This window comes from Syzygium oleosum, unplaced genomic scaffold (genome assembly GCF_021117445.2).
Source record: "Syzygium oleosum isolate NSW1041296 unplaced genomic scaffold, Sole_v2.1 Sole_v2.06, whole genome shotgun sequence".
In the NCBI taxonomy this organism is placed as follows: domain Eukaryota; kingdom Viridiplantae; phylum Streptophyta; class Magnoliopsida; order Myrtales; family Myrtaceae; genus Syzygium; species Syzygium oleosum.
Genome location: NW_026607490.1, coordinates 2,223,137 through 2,235,566, shown reverse-complemented (window position 1 = coordinate 2,235,566; position 12,430 = coordinate 2,223,137). Strand labels below are relative to the sequence as shown.

Genomic DNA, 12,430 nt, shown 5'->3' with positions numbered 1-12,430 from the left:
TTGTTGAAATGAACTCATGGTTATTTTACTTCCTATAAGAACGAAGAATTACATGGGGCAGAACAGGGAACTTATGTCTGTTGAAATGACAGACAGATAATGCACGTTTGCACGGATAAACTTAGAAACATGTCTGCTGCAGAAATGCCTATAGTATAAACAACTTAATTTATCTCTAACCCGAGCAGGTTTTGGTGGAGATTAGTGCAGTTGCGAAGATGATTCAGATGACACTGAGGAAGGAAGTAGGACAAGGGGGGATGGGAACGTCAACCGTGCCTTCAAGCATCAGCAGCACCTTTCTCATCGAAGGACGAAGAGATGGCTCTTCTAGGATACACCAAAGTGCAACTTTAACCATCCTCTCCAATTGTTTTTTGTCAATACTTTGATAATCCACCAGTTTATCCAGCTCGCCAGCCTGGAAGCAGTGGTAAACCAAATCCTCAAGAACAGCTTCCTCCTCAGGGAGGCTCCAATCCACACTCTTTCGGTCAAAGATGATCTCCAGCAGCACGACTCCGAAGCTGTAAATGTCCGCTTTCACAGTCACCGGCAGTTTCTTGTGCCACTCCGGCGCAACATACCCCCTTGTACCCCTTATTCCTGTTGTGGTATTGGTCTGATCTGGCTTCAGCAGCTTGGACAGCCCAAAATCAGAGATCTTCGCTTGCATGTTGTCATCTATCAATATGTTCTGAGGCTTTATGTCACAATGAATGATCTGCGTCTCGCACTCTTCATGTAGATAAAGAAGGCCTCTGGCAACATTCCGAGCTATTCCCATTTTCACATCCCAACTGGCTTGGTTTTCGGCTTTAAAGAGTACATCCGCAAGTGACCCATTGCTCATGTACTCATACACCAAGAGCCTGTTCTCTTTATCATGACAATAACCTAGCAGTCGGACCAAATTCCGGTGATGAGTCTTTCCAATAGTTTTCACCTCAGCTTGGAACTCACTCTCCCCATCGGATGAGATCTTCTCTAGCTTCTTAACAGCTACGGCTTTGCTGCTGTCCAGATCCTTCATCAGCGTGCCTTTGTAGACTGTTCCGAATGCTCCCCTGCCAATCTCTTCCGAAAAATTTCCAGTCACTTTCTTCAGGTCTTCAAAAGTATACGCGGTCGGAGCAACATCTTCAATTGTTCTGAGAAATCCCTCCTTTGGAAGCATTTCGTAAACCCAGACACGATTCTTGTGAACAATGAGTCCAGACACTGCCAGCATTACGATTGCAAAAGCAATAGATGACGCAACTGCAATCAGAATGTCTCTCCGAGTATACTTTTGCTCAAAGCCATTTCTTCCGTCTTCTCCAGATCCAGCATTACCTACCTTGACGTAAAGTAGTGAGTTTGAGTTCCCGCTAACGAGTCTCCTCCCGAATCTTAGAGGAAGCTTCTGCTTGTTGCAGGACTGACTGGAATTGTATGCAACAGCCTCGCAATTGCAATCCTGCCGACACGCCTCTACACATTCGTCCTGGGTCAACGATGTAAGAGCGGAATACGTGGCGTCCTCCCATATGGTGTTAGAAACAGATTGCATGTCGTAGCTGGCAGTGGGGTTCTTGCAGCTTTCTGCGGTGAAGTTCCTCTCACACCCTGCTGTCCCGTTGCCGTCCTTCACAGATGCGAATCCTGGAAGACACGGGCACGCATAATCCTGATCAATATTCGTACAAAACCCATTAAGCCCGCATATGCCCTTGGGGCTGCATCTGTCGGTTGGGACATCCATTTGAACGGACCAATCGTCCTTCCTGGTTATGTTGTATGAGTATAGCCGGAAAAGCCCATCTGGGTCAATCCTCGCAAGATAGATCATATCTTCTGTAGAAAGTCCCTGGCTCGTGAAATTGTATAGGTATATGCCTGGGGGTTTCGATAGGTAGAGAAACCCATCATCGTCAAGACGTAGCGTCACATTGTCACCATTATCAGGTGTCCCGGAATCCCAGTAACCGTATTCAGCAGTAAATGGAGTGCCGTCGGGATATAACGCAAGCACTCCATTTAACTGCATGATTGCTAGAAAGAGACCCGTGGATGGATCAGAGATTGAAGCACTTGAATGCAACTCTTGTGATGCCGATAGAGTTTGACCGCCTAAAATGGTATCCGTTGGCGTGTCGAAGCTCTTCCATACGACACCCTGGCTAGAGTTGTAAAGAACGAAGTTCCCCGAATCGAGCATTGAAGCCGAAGCGGTCGTACCGATAGGAGTGGCGACGTATGCATCCTGTGCTTGTGCTGACCGAAGAACGAGCCTTCCACTGCTGTCAAAACGCAGAGTGGAATTGCTAGGAAGCGGAGGGTTATCTCGGCCGTAAGTCCAGACCGCGGTCTTATTCGAAGTCCCCGGAAGGAAGACCCCCACGTAATAATCGTCGCCTCTCTGGTAGAATCCGAACGCAAAGAGGCCGGAAGGCGAGAGCCACGAGGATTTGGATGTGGGCGTGAGAGTGTCGGCGAGGCTGATGTTCTTCTGTCCCTGGGAAGCTGCTGTTGTGAAGAGGATTGCCAATGGGAGGAGAATGAAAATTGGAGCAGCCATGACAAGAGAGGGAGACTGCCTGTGCTATGAAATGGAGGTTCTGTGTACACAGGCTAGTGGTGTGAAGAATAAGCTCTTGCGTGCACGCTTTATATTGACTTTGGGTGTAACCCGTTCAAACAAGCTTCTTTGGGTCAAAGTCTATCTTTTTTGTTGGTCAAGCACCAAAATGTTTCCCTAAAAAAAATCATATTCATCTGGAAGTCCTTGTTATTTTATTTATGCAACTCTTTAATTGGTTGTGGTATTGGTTTCATGCCGAGTCACATTCCTTGAAAGTGACACCAATAACATGGGCTATAATTAGAATTATTATCTGTAGACCATTCCCATTAATACCATTAAAAATCTGGAATCAGTATCCTAATAATCTAATCATTCCAAATTAATTTTTATCTCGCGATATCCATAATGCATTTATCCCAAACTCATCTGTATATTACAAAGAATCAATCCTAAACCAGCACCTCTAACCCAAATCTATCTTTCTTTAAAAACACATACGTATCAACGTGTGTGGATTTTCAATTGGATATTTCGTTCTCCACATTAGATATGTTCTACAGTTATCTACCACGTGTGTTGATACCGAGGTTTTTTTTGGGTTGTTTTGGGTCGGGTGCCAGGTAGGTTTTTTCCGTGAGACAAAACTTAGTTTGGGTAAATATATCACGAGATACTAGTTTGAGATTTTTTAGAAGACGAAAATTAGTTTGAGTTAAACATGTCATGATATATAAATTTAAAATTTTTAATGATTTCAATCCTCTTATGATAGGATAAGTTAAAAGTGATTCCCTCCCCTAGATCCACGTTTTGATTGGCTACGATTCACGTGACGACAATCAATGATATTGTCCGTCAATGATATTGGATAGGCTGACCCGTTCCACGCGTGGGGGGGAAGCACCCCAACAAGTTGTCGAGTCCTTTTTTTTTTTTTTGGTAACCCAGGAAACCCTCGCACGGTCGACAGCCGGGAGGTAAACCCTGGGGGCGACACGTGTTAGCCACCACACACGTGCACCGGTTAAGTCACCCTGCGGCGCCCGAAATTCGAACACTCAACCTTTTGCGAGAGGAAGAGTGCCCTTTCCAGCAGCGCCACCCAGACGGGTGGTGTTGTCGAGTCCTTTTACTTGTTCTTCCTTCTGAGAATAGGTCTTCGTCTTCTTCTTGCGACAACTTTTGCGGAGATTAAATGCTCCAGCGCCTTTCATTTTCCAATTTTCCACAAGTTCTATTAGTCTACAATCTTTTTATAACTGAAATAATGTTTTCATTGTAATTTATAACTATATTAAAGTTATCTATATGGTCGTGAACACAACATGAACTTACGGGTTTTACTTAATCGAGCTTTTCCTAAAACCGCGCCGTATAAAAATCGATGTGCATGCCCAACTTACATAGCCTTTTTAATTTAATTAATTTATTAGTGCTGCGATTTTTATGTTGCCAATGCCTATTATATAACGATCAATGCTCGTGGATTTTTGTTATTATTTGTGTTTGTGTCAAGATTGATGAGTCACTTGATGTGAAAGCAAGAAGTCATATTCAACTTTATCTCTGGTCCGGTTGACTTGACTAGCGATCTGATTAATATTGTGAGTTTGATTTGAATTAGTCAAACTTCATTATAAACTATAATTTACTAGAATGTAAATAAGGGTTTTACTAATTAATAGTGAGCTTAAATTTGACGTAATTTTTTTTTGAATTCGGTGTAAATTGGGCAAGTGAAGAGATCTACTTTGTGTAGTGTGGACTTCATTATCCTTGTGAGGAGCAAGCACGTCGTTGTTCGTTAAAGATATAACACCATTTGATTGATTGCGGTATCTCTCGCATGATACTTTTCATTATTTTTCTGCCTTGTGATAGAAGTAGACGAATGATCAGCTGAGATGGTCAATTATCTGGGGTAGTAAAACAATGGAATGACCATACTATTAATCATTGAGGTATGTTACGACTAGGCAATACAGCACGAGAAGTTCACTCACGACATGATTACATAAAAGACAGGTACACCTTTTCTCATTAGGTAAGCCAGATTGGTGGTTATGAGAGTACTAATGCAATAGATGTTAATAGATGTTAAACGCTTCTCCTTTTTCCCTTGAATCGAAAATGTGATCACGTAATTTTGTTAGGGTATCGTAATCGTAAATAGTGTTGTACCTCAGCATTCAGGCACTTCACTAGTAGTTATATAATCTCTTCCCCAAAAAGTTAATTCGCCTCTCACGTTTGAGTTCTATATACAACCTAATTAGGGCTTGACGTTCCTATTTATCATTGCTCGCATTGATCAACAATAGTCCTTGTCCTAGATTTTGTGTAGAATAGGGTTATCTTTTATAATATGCAAGCAAGATTATTTAGATGTAGTCATATTTGTGTATTCACATCTTCTCTTACCTTTGATATGCAGAAAATCAGGGCACGAATGATAACATTTCTGTTCCAAAAATCAATTTCTGGCCAGAAATAGATTTTTCTATTTCTATTCCCTAGATGAGTTTTTGAGCAAAAATGTGCCTTTAATAACAACACAAAATTTCTATTTTCGAAATAGAAATTCGTTTGACAACAACACAAAATTTTTCCCTTCTGAGCTGCCGGCGGAGAATGTCGAGTGGCGGCGGGGGCGAAGGATGGTGGCCGGCAGCGGGAGTCGGCCGACGACAGTCGGCGGCGGTAGGCGGTCGGTGCCGAGCGGTGGCCGGCAGCCAGTGGCGGAGTACAGCGGCAGGCGGCAGATCACGGCGGCGGGGGACGCCGATCTACTGTGGAGGATAGCGATGGTGGTGGGTGGCCATCGGCAGAGGGCGACCAGAGGCGGCCGGGGTCGGGAGGTGGAGCACGGCGGCCGACGGTGGAGGACAATGGTCGGTGGTGGTTGGCGGCCAGCGTCGAGCAGCGGAGGACGGTGGTCGACGGCAAGAGGCAGTGGGCGGTGGACGGCAGCTAGCGGGCGGTGGCTGACGGCTTTCAAGCGGCCGGCAAGTGGCAGCAAAGGACGGTGGGAGGCGGTGGTGGGCGAATTGCGACCGGCGTTGGGCGGCGGCGAATGGCGGAGGATGGCGGTGGGAGGAGGCGACCGGCCATCGACGGTGGGAGGCAGCTGATGGTGGCGGGAGGCGGCCGGCGGAAAGGGGGTGGCCGGCTAGTAGCGAGGGCGAGCGATGAGAAGAGTTTTTATTTCTCATTTTTGTTCCAGAAATAGAAAAGTAGATTTTTTTTACTTCTGATTTCTGTTCCAAACCTATTTCTAGAATAGAAATTTGTTCCAAAAATAGAAAAATGAAATTATGTTACCAAACGGATTTCTGTTCCAAACCTGTTCCTAAAAATAGAAAAATAGAGAAACATAAATGATTTCATGCGCACCCTCAGTTTCCACCCTCAATTAACTTATATTTTGTAGCTATGGCTTTTTTATTTTTTTAGGGAAAATTACCAAAAAAAAGTCATAAATCTATTGTATTTTTGCCAATTCGATCATAAGCCTTTTAATTGTACCAAATAAACATTTTCACATTTTGCTAATTGAGTCCATCCAATCAATTTTGGCCAGAAATTGCTAACGTAAACGCCGGGTGACTTACATGGTATAGTCGGTGCTAACGTGAACATTTTTTTATAATATTTTGAATTATCTTTATATCTTTTTGGTTTTTTTTTTCTTTTGTCTTTCATTTCTTTAATTTTTATTATTTTTTGGAGTGAGGGCTAGCAACCCTCGCCGCCAAGCCCTCACTTGGCCAAGATATGGGCGAGAGTTCGCGCGCCCTTGCTTTAATAAGGAAAATGCCCCCCATGTTTAAAAGTTGCTAACTAATTTCAGGTAATTACTTTTAACTTTGTAAAATCACTTATAAACGGCGATAACATTGTCGAAATTATGATTTATACATATCTAAATCTTTGGATAAATCATTTGGATACGGTTGGGCATAAACATGATGTGAATCAGCAGTTTGGGCGCCACGGTTCCCCCCACCTGCAACTGTACTGCCCGGAAAAAATATTATATACTACTCTGATGTCAACTCAGTAAAAAATGTGTCCATTCACCTTACAACATGTGTCACTCAAGAGCCACCTATCAGAAAAATTTTGAACTCTTGTGAGCGATTCTCTCAACTCCGCGATAGATCTCTCTTTTGCTCTTCGCGCTCTATGCTCTCTCTTAGTTTTTCTCCCTCCCTACTCACGATCGGGCTCTCATCCAATGAACTACGCCGCTAGCTGTAGCTTTGGCTCATTCGTTGCCTCCGCCGTTGTCAAATCACTCGACTTCTCTCCTTCTCCATCTTCCTCTCTAAAACCTTCTTCAAGGACGTTCTGGTTCTCTCTCTCTCTCTCTCTCTTCTCTCTCTCTCTCTCTCTCTCTCTCTCTCTCTCTCTTCCCCTCCTGACTCGCGCGTTGATGCTCTGCTCTCTACCACGCTGCCTCCTTCGCCTCAAAAGGTACATATTTTCATGTTTGTAGTTTTTGGGACATATAAATTTGGAGAAAATCTAGAAATCTCAAATCAATAGTATAATTTGTGCGCACGTGCATTTTCTTTTGGGATCGGAATTGTTTTTAGTGATTTATGCTGCTAATTGAGTGAATAATTGGCACGATTAGGGTAATTTGTTCGATAGACATATGTTTTTGCTGACTCTATCATAAACTGCATATCCGTTCTAATAATAAGTTGCAATTTCTTCTTATATGGAATGAAAACCGTTTTTGACTTTGGTTTGATGATAATAGCTTGTTCTTATGGGATCATCATTATGAGATAGAGAAGTAGGGAGGGAAAGTGATAAAATGGGATAAGGACACTAGGAGTGTCATAATTTTTGTACGGCACTCACTTAAGTATCATAACTTTTTTTCGCTCACTTAAATGCCATAAATTTGAAAAATTGATCACTTGAGTGCTATCGGCGATTTGCCTTGCTGGAAAATCCAACGTGGAAGCCGATCATCCTACGTGGCTTCGTCGGAGCTAACGTAGATAATTTTTTAATATTTTTTTTGAATTTTTGAATTTTTTTCTTTTTTCTTTTTTTTTTTTGCAAAATTTTTTTTCAATGCCGGCGAGGGTCACCGGTGACCCTCGCCGGTTGTGAAGGCCTTGCCCAGATTGGGTGAGAGCCACCTTGCCCTTGGCCACGAAGGCTGTCGCCAGATCTAGGCGACCGTGGGCAAGGCGGCTTCGCCAAATTTGGTAAGAGCTTTCGCCGCCGTGGGCGAGGCAGCCTCGGCAAATTTGGCGAGAGCCTTCGCCGCCTCACCCGCGACCGACGAGGCCGCGATGGCCTCGTGAAGGGCTTTCACGATCGCGAACAAGGCAACCTTACCAAATCTGGTGAGAGCCTTCACCGCCTCACTCACGACCGGCAAAACCCATCTAGGGCTTTTGCAGCCGCAAACAATACAGCCTCGTTAGATCTGGCGAGAGCCTTCGCAGCCTCGCTCACGGCCAGCAAGGCCGCAATGGCCTCGCCAGGGGCCCTCACGGCCATACCGGTCGATGGTGAGGCGGCCCTTGCCCAGTTTGGTAGAGCGTGAGGCCTTCGGCGAGGGTCACCGGTGTAACGCCCCCATCTCGGGGTTATTCATGTGACGTCCCGTTTATTGTTATCTTTCTTTATACACAAGCGGAAGCATAATTTCGGGACAATCACAATCAATACACACAGCGGAATAAGACAAGAAGTATCATGAGCAAACCTTATGTTTACAACGTATGCAAACATATTAAATACAAGCCAACTAAGGATAGCAAAACTTGACTTGGGTTATCCTATACCCACTATGGCTTCTCGCTCCTCGCTTCTTCATCTCCACCCCGGTCTCGTCCGCTTGGCCATCTCACATCCCACCCGTGGCCTTGTCCCGGAGCCGGCCCGCCCGCACCGCCAAAGCACCGTTGAACCCACATAGGGATCAACCCATTCTCCGTTCGCGTAGTGATACCACGCCACGTAAGGATGAGGCACCAAGTCCGTTAGGCCCTCATCGAACATCACAAGCGTCGTGATTCGGCGGTAGGCGCGGTCTTCTCTGACATTTATCACGGTGAGCACTTCGACTCTCATCTCCACGGGATTGCCAACGCGAGCTGGGGGAGATGCCATCCTACGGACCTGAAAAAGGGAGACAACGGGGAATGAGTCGGGGAGACTCAGCAAGTAAAAACTCTAATATCAAGCGAGGACGAGACAATCGTCGTTCACACAAGTCGATTCTTACCGTACCGGCATCGATGGCAATTCAAATAGCAAAGTCATGCTACGAAACCAACAAAACAAACATCACACGTGAACATCGTTAGTTGAGAAAGAACGAACAACCATGAGACCAAGAAAATGGGCCAAGTAAATCAACCACGAAACCAAGAAACGAGCCAAACAACCCATGTTACAACGTATCACAACTTCCTTTCCCGATATTAGGGAATTCACTTACACAACAACTAACAACACTAGAGAACGGGCTAGAAATGGGTGAGCTCGGGAAATTTCGGGCTTCCTCCTTGCTTCCTTCTTGCGTGACCAAGTAAACCTAGGCCTACAAAGGCCAAACCGTGGGCTCTAGGGTAGGAAACGAGATGAAACACAGGCCGGTTCAGGGTTGGTTTGGGCGTGAGCTTCTCGGGCCGAAAGTGAGAAAACAAGAAACAAAGGAAGAAGAAGAAGAAGATGGTGAGGTTGGCGTGAGATGAGGGGTCTTCATGTGGGGTTCCCTTTCCCTATATGTAATGGCCTTTGCTTGGGTCATGGTTTAGGTCATCAAAGGATTAGGTCATGGCTTATGTCACTAAGAGATAATGTCATATATACTCATTTATGGACTATGGCCAAAGGAAATGATGGATGGCCAAAGCTTATCTCTTCCTCATTGGCTCCCTCTCTCTCTCTCTCCCTCTCGGCTACACACACTCTCTCTCTCTCTCTCTTTCCTCTTAGCCGAATGGCCCTCTTATTCGGCTCCCTTGGCTTGGCCAATTATTGGCCATGCCTTGGGCTCTATTATTGGTGATCAATTAGTCACCAAGGGGCCTTAATGAGCCATAATTGGAGGGGGCACAGCTCAGCTTGGAGACAATAATGGAGGGGGACACCTCATGGGAGTCCAATAATGGAAGCTTAAATGGTAATAATTGCACATTTGACCAAGTCAACTATTTTTATCTCTTTTCTTCAGCCAAAACCCGAACCGTGGGAGGCCTACAAGCTAGTTGGTTCCACTCAAAACCTCTCGGGCCAACCGGTTTACCCGAAATTGGCCAAACGGCGCTAAAATCGCAACCCAGCATCATATTAAGTCTCATAATTTTCCGAGGGTTTTCTCATGATAAATAATTCTAATAATTCCATTTAAAATGAGGTTTAATGTGGAAAAGCCCCCACAAGTGACCAAACATAGCCCTACAAAAATCTAAGCCAAACTAGGCCAAATTGGGCTTCTCGGGTGGCCTGGGCGCGTGGCCGAGTCAACGGGCAAATGGCCTGGCCACACGGGCACTTGGTCGGGCACGAGGCCAGGCCGCACGAGCAACGTGCCAAGCGGCTTGCCTGGCCGCAAGGGCGACGTGCCTAGTGCCTTGCCGGCCGTATGGGTACCGTACCGAGCACCATGCCGGGTCATACGAGCGAGGGGTCGGTTCACGGCCAAACACGCACAACGGCCCGTGAATGGCACGTTGCACGACTCATGGCCATATTTTTTGGGCACGGGACGAGACCAGAACCCGATCTTATGGGCACAACTCGTGGCACAAGGGTCAGGCACAATGGCTGGGGCACGACCGGGCACGTCGCCGGTCCGTAGCCTGGCTGACGGGCACGATGGCCGGTCATGACCGGGCACAGGCCTTGGCCATCGCGATCGGCAATTTTGCCCGGGTCGGGACTAAGCCACTAGACACATGGCCTGGTACATGTCTCGTCCATGGCCTACCCGACTCATCGCAACGATCCGTGGCCGATTCGTGATCGAGCCACGTTCGAGTATCAACGACCCGTGGTTAACCCTCGGTTGTCATGTAGCCTTGTGGAATCTAGTACCGTGGAATTAACTCATGGTCACCCATGACTAATGCATGGCCGTGCGGTATCACCCGCGATCGACACATGCCGACACCGGATTGATCCACAGTTATCCCGGACCGTTCCACTAACGGCCCTTATGGTCGAAGGGTCACTCCACGGTCATATTATTCTAATCATTTGCGTAGTTAGGGAGGTCATTCCACTGTCGATCCCTAGGCCAATTCATGGACAATCTTTTGATCGAACCACGACCAACCCTCAGTACACTCGTTCCGATCATGCTGTCCATTCCATTACCGACCCTCGACTCAACTTACCCGTTCATCCATGTCTTACTAGCCCTCGGCTTCCTAAGCCCGAAATCGGGGATGTCACAATTCTCCCCCTCTAATAAAATTTCGTCCTCGAAATTTAAACACGTACCTGGTTCCTCGAACACATGCGGATACTGCTGCTTCATGACTTCCTCACCTTCCCAGGTAGCTTCCTCTATGCCATGGTGTCGCCATAGGACCTTTACTACGGGAATAGTTTTATTTCTCAACACTTGCTCTTTACGATCCACGATCCACACCGGCTCCTCAACATAGGACACTCTGCTGTCCAATTCGACCTCGTCGAAATTCAGCACATGTGCCGAATCGGGTTCATACTTTCTCAACATGGATACATGGAACACGTCATGCACCTGAGCAAGTTTCGGTGGCAGCGCCAACCGATAAGCCAAATTCCATATTCTTTCTAGAATTTCAAAAGTCCTACGTACCTGGGGCTTAACTTACCTTTCTTCCCAAAACGCGACACACCCCTCATGGGTGACATTTTAAGAAACATGTGGTCGCCTACCTGAAACTCTAGAGGCTTCCTACGTTTGTCAGCATAACTTTTCTGTCGGCTTTGGGCAGTTCTCAACTTATCTCTAACCACTTGCATGACCTCATTGGTGAGTTGTACTAGCTCTGGACCCGTGACCTTCTTTTCCCCGACCTCATCCCAACAGACTGAAGTTCTGCAAGCTCGACCGTATAATGCCTCGAATGGTGCCATCCCGATACTTTGCTGGTAACTGTTGTTATATGCAAATTCAATGAGATGCAAATGTTCATCCCAACTCCCCTTGAAATCCACGACGCATGATCGCAACATATCCTCAAGGGTCTGGATAGTTCTTTCTGTTTGGCCATCCGTCTACGGATGATAGGTTGTACTGTATTGTAACTTCGTTCCCATAGCGGTTTGGAGACTCTGCCAGAAAGTTGCAGTAAACTTTGGATCTCGATCATATGTGATCGTTACTGGGACTCCGTGTAGTCATACAATATGACGAACATATAACTCGGCATAATCCTCCAATGGAAGATCCTTTCTCACTGGAAGGAAATGGGCTGATTTTGTCAGTCGGTCAACAATCACCCATATCGAATCATGTCCTCGCTAACTTCTCGGTAATCCCATTACAAAGTCCATTGTAATGTGTTCCCACTTCCATTCAGGAATTTTCAATGGTTGCAATAATCCGCCAGGCTTGCAATGTTGAGCCTTGATTTGTTGACACGTCAAGCATTTAGCCACATGCTTGGCTATGTCCATCTTCATGCCGTTCCACCAGAAATGTTGTCGTAAATTCTGGTACATTTTGGTACTGCCTGGATGAATACTGTAATTGCTCTTGTGAGCTTCTGTCAAGATTTCTTCCTTGAGTTGTTCATCCTTTGGCACGCATAGGCGTCCATGAAACTTCAAGATTCCGCCATCAGTCACATAAAAATTGGATTTCTTCTTTTCTACTAACTCCTTCGGGACTTT

The 12,430-nt window shown here is 45.8% G+C and overlaps 1 protein-coding gene across 1 annotated transcript; it reads right to left on the bottom strand.

The window, feature by feature from the left end:
• LOC115688775 (G-type lectin S-receptor-like serine/threonine-protein kinase LECRK1) lies at positions 1–2,625 on the bottom strand. The gene has a single exon (XM_030614701.2). The coding sequence runs from the start codon at positions 2,558–2,560 to the stop codon at positions 224–226; it is 2,337 nt and encodes a 778-aa protein (XP_030470561.2). The 5' UTR covers positions 2,561–2,625; the 3' UTR covers positions 1–223.
• Between the last annotated feature and the right edge of the window lie 9,805 nt (positions 2,626–12,430).